This window comes from Physcomitrium patens, chromosome 13 (genome assembly GCF_059467195.1).
Source record: "Physcomitrium patens ecotype Gransden chromosome 13, ASM5946719v1, whole genome shotgun sequence".
Classification (NCBI taxonomy): domain Eukaryota; kingdom Viridiplantae; phylum Streptophyta; class Bryopsida; order Funariales; family Funariaceae; genus Physcomitrium; species Physcomitrium patens.
Genome location: NC_143422.1, coordinates 5,810,003 through 5,823,297, shown reverse-complemented (window position 1 = coordinate 5,823,297; position 13,295 = coordinate 5,810,003). Strand labels below are relative to the sequence as shown.

General features: G+C 35.2%; 2 protein-coding genes across 4 annotated transcripts; both read left to right on the top strand.

Annotated features, from left to right (window-relative positions):
* The first annotated feature begins 3,591 nt into the window (after nucleotides 1–3,591).
* LOC112290420 (uncharacterized) lies at nucleotides 3,592–5,770 on the top strand. Of its 2 annotated transcripts, XM_073538126.2 has the most exons (5): nucleotides 3,592–3,730; nucleotides 3,852–4,110; nucleotides 4,311–4,384; nucleotides 4,553–4,767; nucleotides 5,148–5,770. In XM_073538126.2, exons 4-5 carry the CDS (start codon nucleotides 4,570–4,572, stop codon nucleotides 5,286–5,288), a joined length of 339 nt encoding a protein of 112 aa, XP_073394227.1. In that variant the 5' UTR covers nucleotides 3,592–3,730; nucleotides 3,852–4,110; nucleotides 4,311–4,384; nucleotides 4,553–4,569; the 3' UTR covers nucleotides 5,289–5,770. The 2 variants fall into 2 exon arrangements, with proteins under 2 accessions (XP_073394227.1, XP_073394229.1); XM_073538128.2 differs by lacking the exon at nucleotides 3,592–3,730 and having other exon boundaries at nucleotides 3,970–4,110; nucleotides 4,550–4,767.
* Nucleotides 5,771–9,803: 4,033 nt separating this feature from the next.
* LOC112290418 (uncharacterized) lies at nucleotides 9,804–12,849 on the top strand. Of its 2 annotated transcripts, none has more exons than XM_024536614.3 (7): nucleotides 9,804–9,936; nucleotides 10,477–10,574; nucleotides 10,767–10,946; nucleotides 11,131–11,208; nucleotides 11,559–11,699; nucleotides 12,191–12,247; nucleotides 12,499–12,849. In XM_024536614.3, the coding sequence occupies exons 2-7, from the start codon at nucleotides 10,499–10,501 to the stop codon at nucleotides 12,579–12,581; spliced, it is 615 nt and encodes a 204-aa protein (XP_024392382.1). In that variant the 5' UTR covers nucleotides 9,804–9,936; nucleotides 10,477–10,498; the 3' UTR covers nucleotides 12,582–12,849. The 2 variants fall into 2 exon arrangements, with proteins under 2 accessions (XP_024392382.1, XP_024392381.1); XM_024536613.3 differs by having other exon boundaries at nucleotides 9,835–10,087.
* Nucleotides 12,850–13,295: the final 446 nt, after the last annotated feature.

Below are 13,295 nucleotides of genomic sequence, written 5' to 3'. Positions count from 1 at the left end.
TATATATATATATATATATATATATAGGATGTTTTTTCAATTTTTTTTGAAGAGCATGAGATTAAGGGTTTTTTTTGTAATATAATATATACTACAATTTGATAAAAATATAGGGCAAAAGTTTCATGTTTTATTTAAAAATTGAAGGTATATATTCCAACATAAAATACTTTTTGAAACTTATTATAAACAAAAGATTATAATTATGGCACTTTAAGTTCTATATAAATAATCTATTATAATTATAGAGTTATATAATTTTTAAGAAATATGATAATAGATAAAATATTTTATCTAACATTTTGTGTTTTTAATTGTGATACATTTATACATGTTTTGTATGAAAGATGCTTTAAATTTGAGTTTAATAAATATATTAGATGTTTATAATTATATTGAAAGTGATAAAAATTATTATATTTATAATATAAAAATAAAAATATTTTAAAAGATGTATTTGTTAAAAAATATTTAATTCATTTGTAACTTTAGGTTGTATTATATTTTTTTTAGGATAAGTAAAGAATAACTAATTATAGTTACCATGGTTATATAAATAATTATAGTTGTGAGTTAAAATAACCGAAGATTTAGAATAAGAAAATTATTGATAATAAAAAATTGTAATTTTATTTATTTACACCAATAGATTAAATTAGATGTAAGTAGACTTTAAAACCAAGCATAAAAAAATAATTAAATTGAGTACTATAAAATAAGATTAGGGGATATTAAACATGGGACTTTTACAAAATCAAATAATTAGGACTCAATGCTTAATACTTCTAAGCTTGATCAATATATCAAATCAAAAATATCATCATTTAAACTTTATTACTCCTTGATATTATCTCCTAATTCAAACTTTAATGCTTCTCTAGTATCGAATCAAAGAGAGAAGGGAGTTGAGGCAAGCAATGTGGTTTATGATATTTAATGTGCTCCTCTTTTGATATTTCAATTTCAAAATCACCTACCTTGCAAGGTGGGTGATTTGGTGAAGTATCAAGTAGTAATTTGAAATATCATAGGATATTTTAAGCTTGCATCATAGATAAAATATCACCTAAAAAGGCCATACTTGAAACCCCCTATTAGTTGGAAAAAGCTATACACAAGAAAAACATATTGATTACAATAAGATTTTGTTGTAAAAAAATATATCAATTTAAAATAAATAATTATAATATTAATTACAATTAAAATATATAATTATTTATTAAATAGATGGTAAGATTTTAATTTTAAATATAGTTTTTAAAGAATATGGATATATATATACATATATACATATATATAAACTCATTAAAGTTTTGTATTTAAAAAAACAAAATTAGATTTGGTTGATTAGATTATAAAGATTCTATATAAACTTAAACAATATCTTAAATCATAATATAAAAAATTAGACAAGTATTTTTTATTTTTAAAGTTTAAATTAAAATATAAAATATAAAATATAAAATATTTATATTTATATATTTTTTAAAAGCTACTAGTAATTAATAGTAATTATATGATTGATATTATCTACTAAAAGCATTGTATGACCTTTCAAATTAATAATTATTGAAGCAAGTAGAATTTTAGTGGAAAACGAATATGTTTGATTTAGAATGTATTTTTCAATAAATTATACACTTGGGTTATAAAAGTCCAAACTAGATACTCATTTCAAGTATGTTAGTCCTTTTGGATCTTTTTTATTTAGATGTTTGCATACTATGTTCATTTCCTACTAGCATGCTCTTTTATAATCAACTCTAACATTTCTAAACTACTTCAAAGTACTTAGTACTTGCCTTCTACTAATACATCACATTCTTGTACAAAAATTGAAATATACATCTCTAAACTATTTCTTTATTGTCCTTATTCTTGTATACTACTACCTAGTTGTCACGAGCTTTCAAAATATTATTTAAAAATTTACAAAAATTTATTAAACAACATAGTTACAATCATTTTACATGCATGTATGTATGTATATATTTATTCTAGTTTTGTAGTTGTCAATAACATAAACAGAATGGTACTAAAGCCAATGTTGGAATGTGACAAATTGGGAAACAACTTAAAACCGAGGGCTAAACTGTAGCAATCTCACAAAAATAGACAAATTATTACCAACGCACACAAACAGCAAGTCATTTACCCATTTTGTTCGATTTTGAAATTCCAACAAAAGCAGTGGCCAGATTCAGTTCCGAGTTTGTTGGTGCCGTAAGCAGAGAGTGTCGGTGCATCGTTTTCTCCGTCGTTGAATTGGAAGGCTCGTCGCATAAAACTGGGTCCTGCTCCTGCAGTTGTTGCGGTCGCAGTGTACACATTTCGCTGAGAGTCCATCACCCCGATGAGCCCCACGAGCTCCTTTCCCAACCTCAACGAAACAGGCGCATCGAGGCATTCGTGATATTCAAAGCCATGGTTTGTCTGCAACTTGAATTCGGAAGTCCTGGTCTGAGAATGGCACAGCACCGAGCCGATTCGATAGAGGCACTAGGAGACGCAGAATACGTTGTCGAAGACGTAGATCAAAAGGATAGTGGTTCAATGACGATCTGTTGAAATGGGATACTGAGTCTCAACCCCACTAGCCCACGATTGGTAGAAATATACATATGCTTCAATATTGTCGAAACCAGAGATTGTGTTCGTAAGCCTACATTTAGCACGACATGGGCAGTGATTTTCTCTGAAACAGATACCGATTCCACCCACAGACACATAAGTTGTTCAACCAAGATAATGGACTGTACGACTGTAAACGTGTGTGAGCACTGTTGAGGTACAAGACAGAGGCGGTTTTCGATGAGCACAAGAGTGTGCATGCGAACACGTGGAGGTGGAAACGTTTACCTTCGCAACGATGAATAGTCCAGCCGTGTTTCATTTCTAACGCGTGATGGCAGATCACAGGTCACCACAGCAGATGGGAAGCCATTTTTAGAACCGACCACATTATGGTGGTGCGCACATGCAAGTGTGCACCATGTGAAGCCGAAAGGGAATAGGGGAGTATCGTCTACTTCAGCAACCGCAGTTGGCATATCCTGACACCCGGAAATGATCACTCAAGAATAGAAAACGGAAGAATATGCTTCAGCAGAAGACCTCTTTCATTGGTGGCAGGATTGAAAATAGACTATTCGAGGTGCGGTGCAGTACTGTGAAAGTGAAAATGCTGGTTTTTCTATCACAGCTCATGTTTTGCAATCGAGAGCTAAGCTGATGGTTTGAATGTTGGTAAAAGCTTACCGCCTGACGAGGTTCGTAGAAAGTTTCTCTGGATGATATTAGTGCGATTGAGTAAGAACAACGGCATCATTGACAACGTTCATGTGGTCAATTCTGTAGCTAAATGTGAGAAGGGAATACCATGAAAACTTCTCTAAAAGTTCAAGCATGATGAGACATTCTGGTGGAGTGTCAACATTGGAGGACAAAACAAGCTCTCAAATGCAGACAATGTCACAGCTGCTGCGTTGAATTCACGGACAGTCTCAAGCGTGTTAACGTACCCAGTAGACATGATTGACGGCACTCTCACCACACATACCGGAAGGCGGGAATCCTTGTGCATAGCTACATATAGTAATCGGCTGAGGTCGTGCTATAACCTAACATGATTTAGAGAGAAGCTTGGCGAGGCTGAAAGATAGAAAATGAGACAAGAATAGTTTCTATAGTGAAGTGCGGTGCCCACTCTCCAGCAACCGCAACAAACACGGTAAGGTGTGCGCGCAAGTTGTTTATTCCTGCTTGATCTGAACCACAACCTAAACAACTTTTTCTTTCTCCCTCTCTGTTCCACGAGTATAGGTATGCGGCTCAAATGGTGTATTGTGCAGTGGGCGTCGCACAAGTACAACACTGAAATGTAGTTGTGGGGCGCGGGGACAACTGGAGAGATTTCTCCTAGCTTGGTACAGAAGCTGTCACTGGTGACGATGATCGACCCTCAGCCTATTACGTTTGGCGGATCACAGGAAGTTCTACCTCTTGATTAATTACGATGGTGTAAGGTTGGGTTCTTACAGGGCACTTGGCGAGACCGGCACGCGTATAGAAAGAAGGGGTGCCGTCGAAGCGTGAAGCACCATCGATCAGGTGAGCACGCATTCTCGATTTTTATCAAGTCATGCATGGACTTGTGTAATTCACTTATTTGATTTCTGGCTTGTGCCAGCGTCTGTGTAGCATTGATTGACTCTCTTGCCCACTCAACCCAATAGTTTTAGTTCATCCTTGCGCATTGTGATGAACGCACGCTCTCACCCAGAATCTCTGCCACTTCCCGGTGCTCACAGGGGCAATCTGAATTGTAAGAGGTCTCGTAAGGACGTTTGTGACTTACCTGCAGCATTGAATCTATCTTTCAGCGGTACGCAATTAAACCTGTTCATTATTTTTGGATCCGAATCGCTGTTTTTTCTCCAACCTTGTTGGGTCAGCAAGAGGGAGGAATTCATCCGAAGTACAGCAGTGTGTGGTCCACGGTTCGCTTTGTCCTCTGATCACTTCCTACCTTTCACGTTTGTACATGAAGCAGTGTGTAAGTTGTAAAAGATGCTGGACACTTCGACAGTACAGGCCCGGAGGGCAAGATCGAGGGAGCCGTCTCAAATCCCAGAAGAAAAGATCACCATGATAGGCGAGACAGACATGCCCCAAGGAATGCAATCACATGCGCTACGCGTAGCGTCGGAAGCCTTGAACTCGCACAACGTCAACGACTGCAAGGAGATTGCTTGCTACATAAAGAAGGTAAGACAACAGAGTTGTACGCGAATATGGCAGTGCAATCCTTCAAATGAGGCAATTGTGTCACGATTCCCTTCAGAAGTAGATTGCAGTGGAATTCATCATAAACTCGCTGCAGAAATATCCTCGAAGCTGATTCTACATCGACAGTAGCATTCCCCCACACTGTGCCCAGCTCAGCGTTTGGCCACAGGAAGCTTACCGTTATGTCGCACAAGTACTGACAAGATCTATTCATACCGTGGAAGAACAAAATCAGCCTCGTAGAATTTATCTCTTGTCGATGAAGCTTGCCTAGACACAGCCTTGCCATCTCATGTGCTCTATTATCACCCGGCTTTCTCATGCTTTTACTGAACATTTATATTTTGTTTCTGCTGCAGCAATTCGACAAAACATATGGACCAGGATGGCAATGTGTGACAGGCGTTAGCTTCGGCTCCTACATCACCCACTCATCGGGCTCCTTCATCCACTTCTGCATAGACAGATTGGCCGTCATGCTCTTCAAAGCAGCCACTTGACCGTCTCAAATCACCGTCTTAGTATTCCATATCCAGATCTACTGAACCGAGATCTACACCGGGCAAGGCTCCGCATGCACCCACAACTACCCGATCGACGAAGTCAATCGCAGCCGTGCGGGTATCGACCACGGAGTCCACGGAGCCACCTTTTTTTGCTCGGTGTAATCGAGCTATTCCTGATAATATTTTTTCCCCGTTTCGGTGTCCAATGTATGTAGTAAACATACAGCATCACGAAAACCCCATGAAGACCCTGGAGGCATCATCATCATCAGCAGCGGCTGGAATATGCGTTTTTATTTTTATTTTTATTGCAAAACATGAAAGAAAGGATTGATTACCAACTATTTTGTACATACTACGCTGAATGTTTGGTTTCAGTGAGTGATCTGCGCTGTGAGATGCGCACCCCCGAACTTTATCACCGTGCAAAAATCGTGGCACCGACGAGCTTGAAGGTTTTGACTTGATCGTAAGAAGTCAGTGTGTGTGTGTGTGTGTGCGTGTGTGTGTGTGTATTCTCGTTTTCTTTTGAATGTTCCTTTGCGTTTACTTTTAGGATTTGGTGCGGAAAGTCGTTTTGCTGTAAGTTTGTATATACTGAAAAGGATCTATAGGCATTTTGGTGTGAGAATGAAGGTGGGTGGTTCCGAAGTGAAGCTATTCGATTATTCACTACTCTTCTTATTTCTGTTGAAATTTATGTGATTGTGTATTGAATTCAATAGAACATGATGAATTGGTGTATTGGAGGATATATTTATGTTTTTACTTTTTTGAAAACTTTTCCTGGATTGAGTATGCTTTCTGTTGTTGGTTGTTGTAATATTTTAAGTTTGATTTTCTTTCTTTTCTTTAAAAGTTTAAAACATCTTTTATTTAAGGAAATGATTTTTTTTTATTTTTTTATTATTATTAAGATGTTTTCACTTGAGAAATTTAGTATAAAAGTTTGTAAATTTATATGTACAATGTGTCTTGGTTGAAATGTTTTTCTGAATATGAATTTACATTTCAACTGAAAAACCGTATAACTGAATAATTGATGTGTGCTTATTTATATAAATATAGCCGCTCATTTACAAAACAGTCTTTGTTTTGAACATACAATGTTGTTTCTTATATTTCTCTTATACATATCTTTTAGTTGCATCCAATAATAATGTGCGATAATTTAGAATATATGTAATAGTAAACTCTTTTTAACAAAATAATCAGTAATTATTTTGAATTTTCTTAACAATTAATTATTTCAATATAAAAATTAGCATTAGAAACAACCACAGTATTCTGACATATAATAAAAGTTATAACTTAAAGTTTACTTCACAACAATTTGATAGATAAAATCATTTTTCAAATGCATTTATCTTCATCAAATTACTAAATAAATACATTTGAATTTTTAAGAGATAAGATTAGAGAACTGTTGCTATGCCATAAATTAACATAGTTTATAAAAATCAGCTAAGAATCATAACATATTGTAGTTTCCTAATATGTGTTTTCATTATTAAGAAAAATGTTGAGAAGCAGATTGAGTCCTAGAGAATAATTAACAATTAAAGAGTCAATTTAGGATTTAATTTGGTAGGCATGTTTTTAGTAAGATTAAGAATAAGTTTGTGTATTTTAGAAGAAAGAAATGCTATAATTTGTTGGCAACAAAACTTTAAAGGGGAAAGAGTCAAACTACATTGTTATAGGCTTTTGTTTCTAACATTGGACATTAAATAGTAGATAGGAGCTTGTAGAGATGGAATGGAGGCTAAGGTAGTGGGGTGGGGTGGCACCTTAGAGGTATCAAATTCATATGCTACCACTATAAAGAGTGAATAGGGGAAAATTATACCTTCCAAAATCTTCTATTTATTTATTGACAATGATTTAAGAATTGGCTCTACAATGCTTGTAGTAAGGAATTGTGTTGGATGATTTGTCACTTATCAATGAGAGTTGGTAATGTTTATAGTGCAATGATATCAATCCTCCAAAAATCTTCAATCATTTTAAAAATAAAAATAAAATAACATGGGTGAAGTTGATGACCAAAATTTTAAAAAGAAAATTTATTTTATCTTGTTTTGTTTTTTGTTTTTTTTTTTTTTTTTTCTAACCTTCCAATCAACTACAAACACATCTAAAGTCAAATCCACATCTATAAAACTTCTAAGAAGTTTTGTTACAAAATATTATCAAATCTATTTACATTTATCCTCTACCTAATACTTCTTATTTAGATAATTATGTATGTCTGTGACAATATCTATGTGGTGGTTTTTTATATTTATTAAGATCACACGTAATAAAATTATTGTACATATATACACACATATATACATTCTTGTTATATAACTAAGCTTAAAATAAATAATATACTTATAAATTTTATTTTTTTATATTATAATTTATTTTTGCAAATATTGTATATTATTCAAAAAACTAAGCTTTTAAATTAAATATAAAAAATCGTCAAGATATTATTATATAAATAAAATAATCATTTAAATTAAAAAAATTAATAGTTCTAAAAAACTTGATACTGCTAATTTAAAAAATTATTTTAAAAATTAAAAATCAAAGTAAAGTTAGTTGCAATCCCAACTTGTACATGTTTTAGAAATCCTTAATACAAATGAATTTTATTTTAATTAAAATCTTTGATATAAAAATATATAATATATAATAAATAATAACTAAAAATAAAAATAAAGTATTTTTACTTTGTAAACTATGTATATTAAAACTATTCAAAAACTTCAAGTACAATATTAAATTTGATTAGTTTAAAATAAGTTGTAATTTAAATGTTTTGTAGGAGAATAAAATAAAATAAAATAATATTAGCAAATAACATGCAATGCCATGTATATGTATATATATATATATATATATATATAAATTTTGATGCTAAAATTATTATTTTATGTTAGAACTTAAAATTTTATATAATAAGAATAGTAATAATAAACTATTTTATTTATATAATTATTTACAATATATATATCTATATATATATATATATATATATATACTATATATTTTGTATTATAATGTTAAAAGAAATAAACATATTAAATATTATTCTTTTTATCTATTATAAATAATAGAAATTAGATTTTAAACTTGTCAATTAATAAAGGTAAAAATATTTATATACTTTATGATGTATTAAAATTGCTATGCAATATCTTTATATATAACTATATGTTTTATAGATGAATGTGATAAAATACTATTATTTTAAAAAGTTAACATAATATAATCTAAAAAAAGTTAGATAAAGTTAAATATAATATGTAGTTGATAATTTAAAAAAAGGGCTTGTAACATAATTTAAGCATATTCGAATATTTCTAAAAATTTAATATTTTAAGATTATTTATTAATATAAAGTGACAAATACCAAAACCTATATACATTATTCAAGCCAAAATCAACTTTATATGCACTTTAGTTATTGAATAAATAAAATTTATTGACAAATAAATTTAAAATCAGTAATAAATTTACTCTTTAAAAAATAATTATTTTTACATTTGAGAAAAAAATTGTAAGCCACAGATGTGTAATAGTTATGAAATATTCATTAGTAATTATATCATTTACTTGCATTAATTATGTTGAAAGAATCAATTTAAAAATAAACAACATACTTGTTCCATAGAATAATAAATAAGACATCAAAATTATGAATGATTAGCAGTATAATAGTATGTATATCATATTATATTAATAAAATTCTCAAATTTACTATTTAGATATATGCACAAAAAATACAATTTTTTGCTTAATTGAAGATAAAGAACAAAAATATTAGTTACCTATATGTATAGTCAAACTATATCTTTAATTAAGCAAAATTATATATGTATAGTCAAACTATAAATTAAAGAAGTCTATTGATTACTTTCAATTATTATTTTAAAGCAATGAAATTTAAAAAAATATAAATCCAATGTATATATATATATATATATATATATATAGGATACATTAGATTAAAAAAAAATCCGTCATCATCAGTGGCACAACTTTTGAGAATAATTACATAATTTCCCCATTACGCTCCACTATTCAGTCTTTTGACACTTCACCCTGCATGCAGCAAGTGGAGCCTCCTCGCGTTACCACACTTCTATCTGCCAGCACAGCTACATTCGCCACTGAACTGACGCATTTTCGTGTATCTTCTATTACCAATTCCAAGACAAAATTAACCAAAACATAAAATAAATACACATTAATGTATAAAACTAACAATGTGGACATACCAGTGTTTGCAGGCAACAGCAACTGCAGTGCAAAGGTAAGTGCAGAAAAGTGAGGAATGGAGCTGAAGACGACGTTGAAACAGTCAAGCTTCGGAGCACAGCAGGGGTTAAGCTCTATACTCTCTCAGCCAGCATCAGTGCCAGAGCCTCTGAAACTTTGGCAACTGGGTACACAACAAAGGATTCAAAAGCTTGGGGATGTCAGAGCATGCAAGCAGGACACCTGATCAAGTCATTAAAAAATAAAAATACCAACACCAATGCTGCAGGCCTGCCTTTGCAGCTGCAATAGCCGCCATTGCCCAGCTTCAAGCTACAACGGATACTTTCCGTGCTCCAGTCGTCATCTTCAGCTTCGTCCTACTCGACTGGTAGTCGCGTTGCATTGCTCAAATGCTTGGTCTTGTTGCTTGTTAAGTTGGGGTGGTGGCCACTGCATGCATCTGGGTTTTTTCTTATTGGTGGAGCTTCAAACTGTTGTTCACCACTTGTGTCTTGGTTCAAGGAGTGCTTCCATCAGAGGTTGGTTTAGTTGAATACTGAACTCGCTTCTTGAGTGGCCTTCTCGTTGGCATTGCTGAACTTGTGGTCTCGATGTGGAGGAATTTGGCAGCCATTGGGTGCAGGGGAGCTGTGGTTTCGTGTTCTAATCCAAGGGGGGAGTGTACATGTCTTTCGGAAATTGTTCGGAGATGAATATGTTGTGGTTGGGAACTCGGAATGATGATTTAGGGTGCATGAAGGCATGTTTTGTGTGGCCTTGTTCGGTCTTCTCTTGTTTGTTCACAGGTTACCCCAGCTGCTTCTCTCACAGAAAACAGAGGTTCCTACAATTCTATGAATGTTATTTAGCAATGCTATGATTCAAATGATTCTCAGTCCCTCACTGCATGCAAATGTGTATTTTACAGATCAAATTATTAGTCCGCAAGGATGAATCTATCACCGACAATCACGGTTGTGGTTGCATGGTTGGTGATCACCATCGCCAAGACCCAAGCACAAACAAGTATTCTCCCGCTACTTTGTTTCTTACGACTTGAACTACGAGAGTTTCATTCGTAGCTGTATCCGTGGCTTATGTTGCAAAATAATTAACAGTGTTCGAAGCCCGGAGGCCGGTATTGCTATAAATTTGTCCACAATGTCTAGCGAGGCCGGATTCTCTCCTTATTCGAATCAAACATGGTTTTTCGTGCAGGCGATGTGTGCCTGGGGATCGACTGCCAGCAGGGGACATGCGTTCCGCTCGGCAATACCTCGTACCCCTCCAACATCTTGTCTCCATACCAATGCTTGTGTAAACCAGGGTGGCAAACTGTGGAAGGACTTCTGAAAAATTTGCCCAATGTGCTGACTTTGCCTTGCACGATTCCCAACTGTAATTTCTCAATCTCTTAGAATTTTGTGAGGTCAGACGGTGTTCCTTAATTGCTCTTGAGTAAGTAAACATCCTACTGTGCTGCTGAAGAGTCGTGATTTTATCCTAATTATAATTTTATGCTTGATCTGGCAACCTTCACGTAAATTAGATATAGAAACTGATTCAATGTCTTGGAACGCAGGTACTCTGAATCTTGGATGCAACGGCTCGTCTGCTCCAACCGTCCAGGCTTCCCCTACAATGCAAAATGTTTCTAGCCGTAAGTTTTCCTCAATCTCAGGGAAGGAAATATGCTAAAATATACCTCTGAGGTCCAGTTCGGTCGTTGTAAACCTACACTGTCGATACATAACATACGACATACCCAGTTCTCAGCGCTAAAAAGGTTCCAGTGAATGACCTGAACTTCACAATGAATCCTTGTGTTGATTCACGCGTACGATTTTTCTTCAATGATAACGCCAAATGAGACCCCTGTAAACTTCAAGTTAATTGTACAGCTTTCAGCCACTGGATGTGCCGAATCACATGTTTTTTTCACTCCGTAGTCTACATGGGCTCTGCTCACTTCAACTGTGATCCCTAACGCTGTTTGCCTGGTTGTTGCAGCATGCTCCTTGCCTGGAATTTGTGGAAATGGGGGATGTGAAGTCACGGATATGAATAAGTATCCCCCCACGTACAAGTGCACCTGTGCAGCTGGATATGCTAATGTCGGCAACCTTGCAGCTGGCTATTGTCTTAAGGACTGTAAGCGCTACTTCCCAGGCCCGAGGCACTTGAGTGTGATAGCGAAAATATAGTGTATAGATCACTGATGACTGGACCATCTCTTCAACATTACATCAGCGTTCAGCGATAAACTTGAAACAACCTTCCTAGACTCAAAATTTCCATTTGAAGCCAGACACTTACTGCTCTATCCCAAATATTGCTCCTTTACGATTCAACCTTGGCTATTTTAATCTAAAAATGATTAACTTTTCTGCCGGTTGAAAAGGTTCACGAGGCAAATGCTTTTCCTGAAGCATAGCATCATATCCCTTGCAAAATAAAAACTATCTGCTGATTCTCCTACGTCTTAGCATACTTTGGGTATTCCTCCCTCTAGATTTTAGGGTGTAGGAATGCATAAAACCTTTTAGTGCACGAGGACGGTTTAGTCATGAATAATTTTTGATTTTGTGTAGTCAGAAAAAATTTACTGACACTTTTTGATGTGATGCATTGGTGATTTCCAGGTGAAATTGGATCCAATTGCCGAGCAATAGGCGTAAGCCTACCTCCCACAAATGCAGGTACACTTGCGGTTAAGCTTTAGTGAATGCTTTCGTCACTGTTACCTGTCCCTTCCAATTGCGGGAATTGAATTATGTCGCAACGTAGGTTGCAATGTCCGTGAAGATTCGAGAGAACCCTAATTTTCTCAGTTTCTTTCCCAACATACCGCAGCGTGGGATTGGAAACATCTTAACAAATCCTAGTCGATTTTCTTCAGACCAGCTACAAACCTTATACTAATCTAAGACAATGACGGGGTTCTTTGCAGGATCAAGGCAGGCTATAGATGTGAGCGGCATCTGGGTAACTTTATACGTCCTAGCTGGCTCATGTCCAGCCCTGTTCCTGTGACATAAACACACATCATGGTCGAGCTCTTCAAAAAACATGTGGTCCGATCGGCCATGTGGTAGTTTTCATCAAAGATAGTGCTGAGCAGTCTAGATAGGGGCGTGATCGGTGTACATGGGCTACAGAAACCCTCACGGTTGCAGCTCCGTCTTTTAGTGTCTAGGGCACCCAGAAGTGAATTCTGTGAAAGAATTACTATCATGCCAGTTGAAGTAAAGTATTTGCGTCTTTGCTAAAGGAGAAACACAGCATTGAGCTATGAAACAAAGCACTCATCGTCACTACCACATGAAGAGTGCAATGGGATGGATGCAGCGAGTGTTAGGACATTCTTCCTTCTTCATGCGGTTCTTCTATGCATACCCGGAGTGCCCGTATCGTACCACGATGTTACCTGGTCTTGGAAGGGGTCTTTCCCGGTTCGGATATGTGGATGAGTAGGCTAGAGGATGTAGGGTCTGGAAGGCGGCTCATGGATCTATGTGACAGCTAGATTATAAGAATGATGGCGTTAGCGTAGATGGCGTTCGAAGCGTGATGGGGATTGCGAGCGGGAGGGAATGACGATAGTGAGTTGGTTCAGTTGTAACTGACAACGTGAGCGACGGAAAAGATTGGGCTACGTTCAACTGTCGTCAACCGTCTGTGCGCGCGGAGCTGCCTTCAAAGCGCGCGAGCGTCTTTCATCTTGGCTCCATCTTCGTCTTCCAGCCT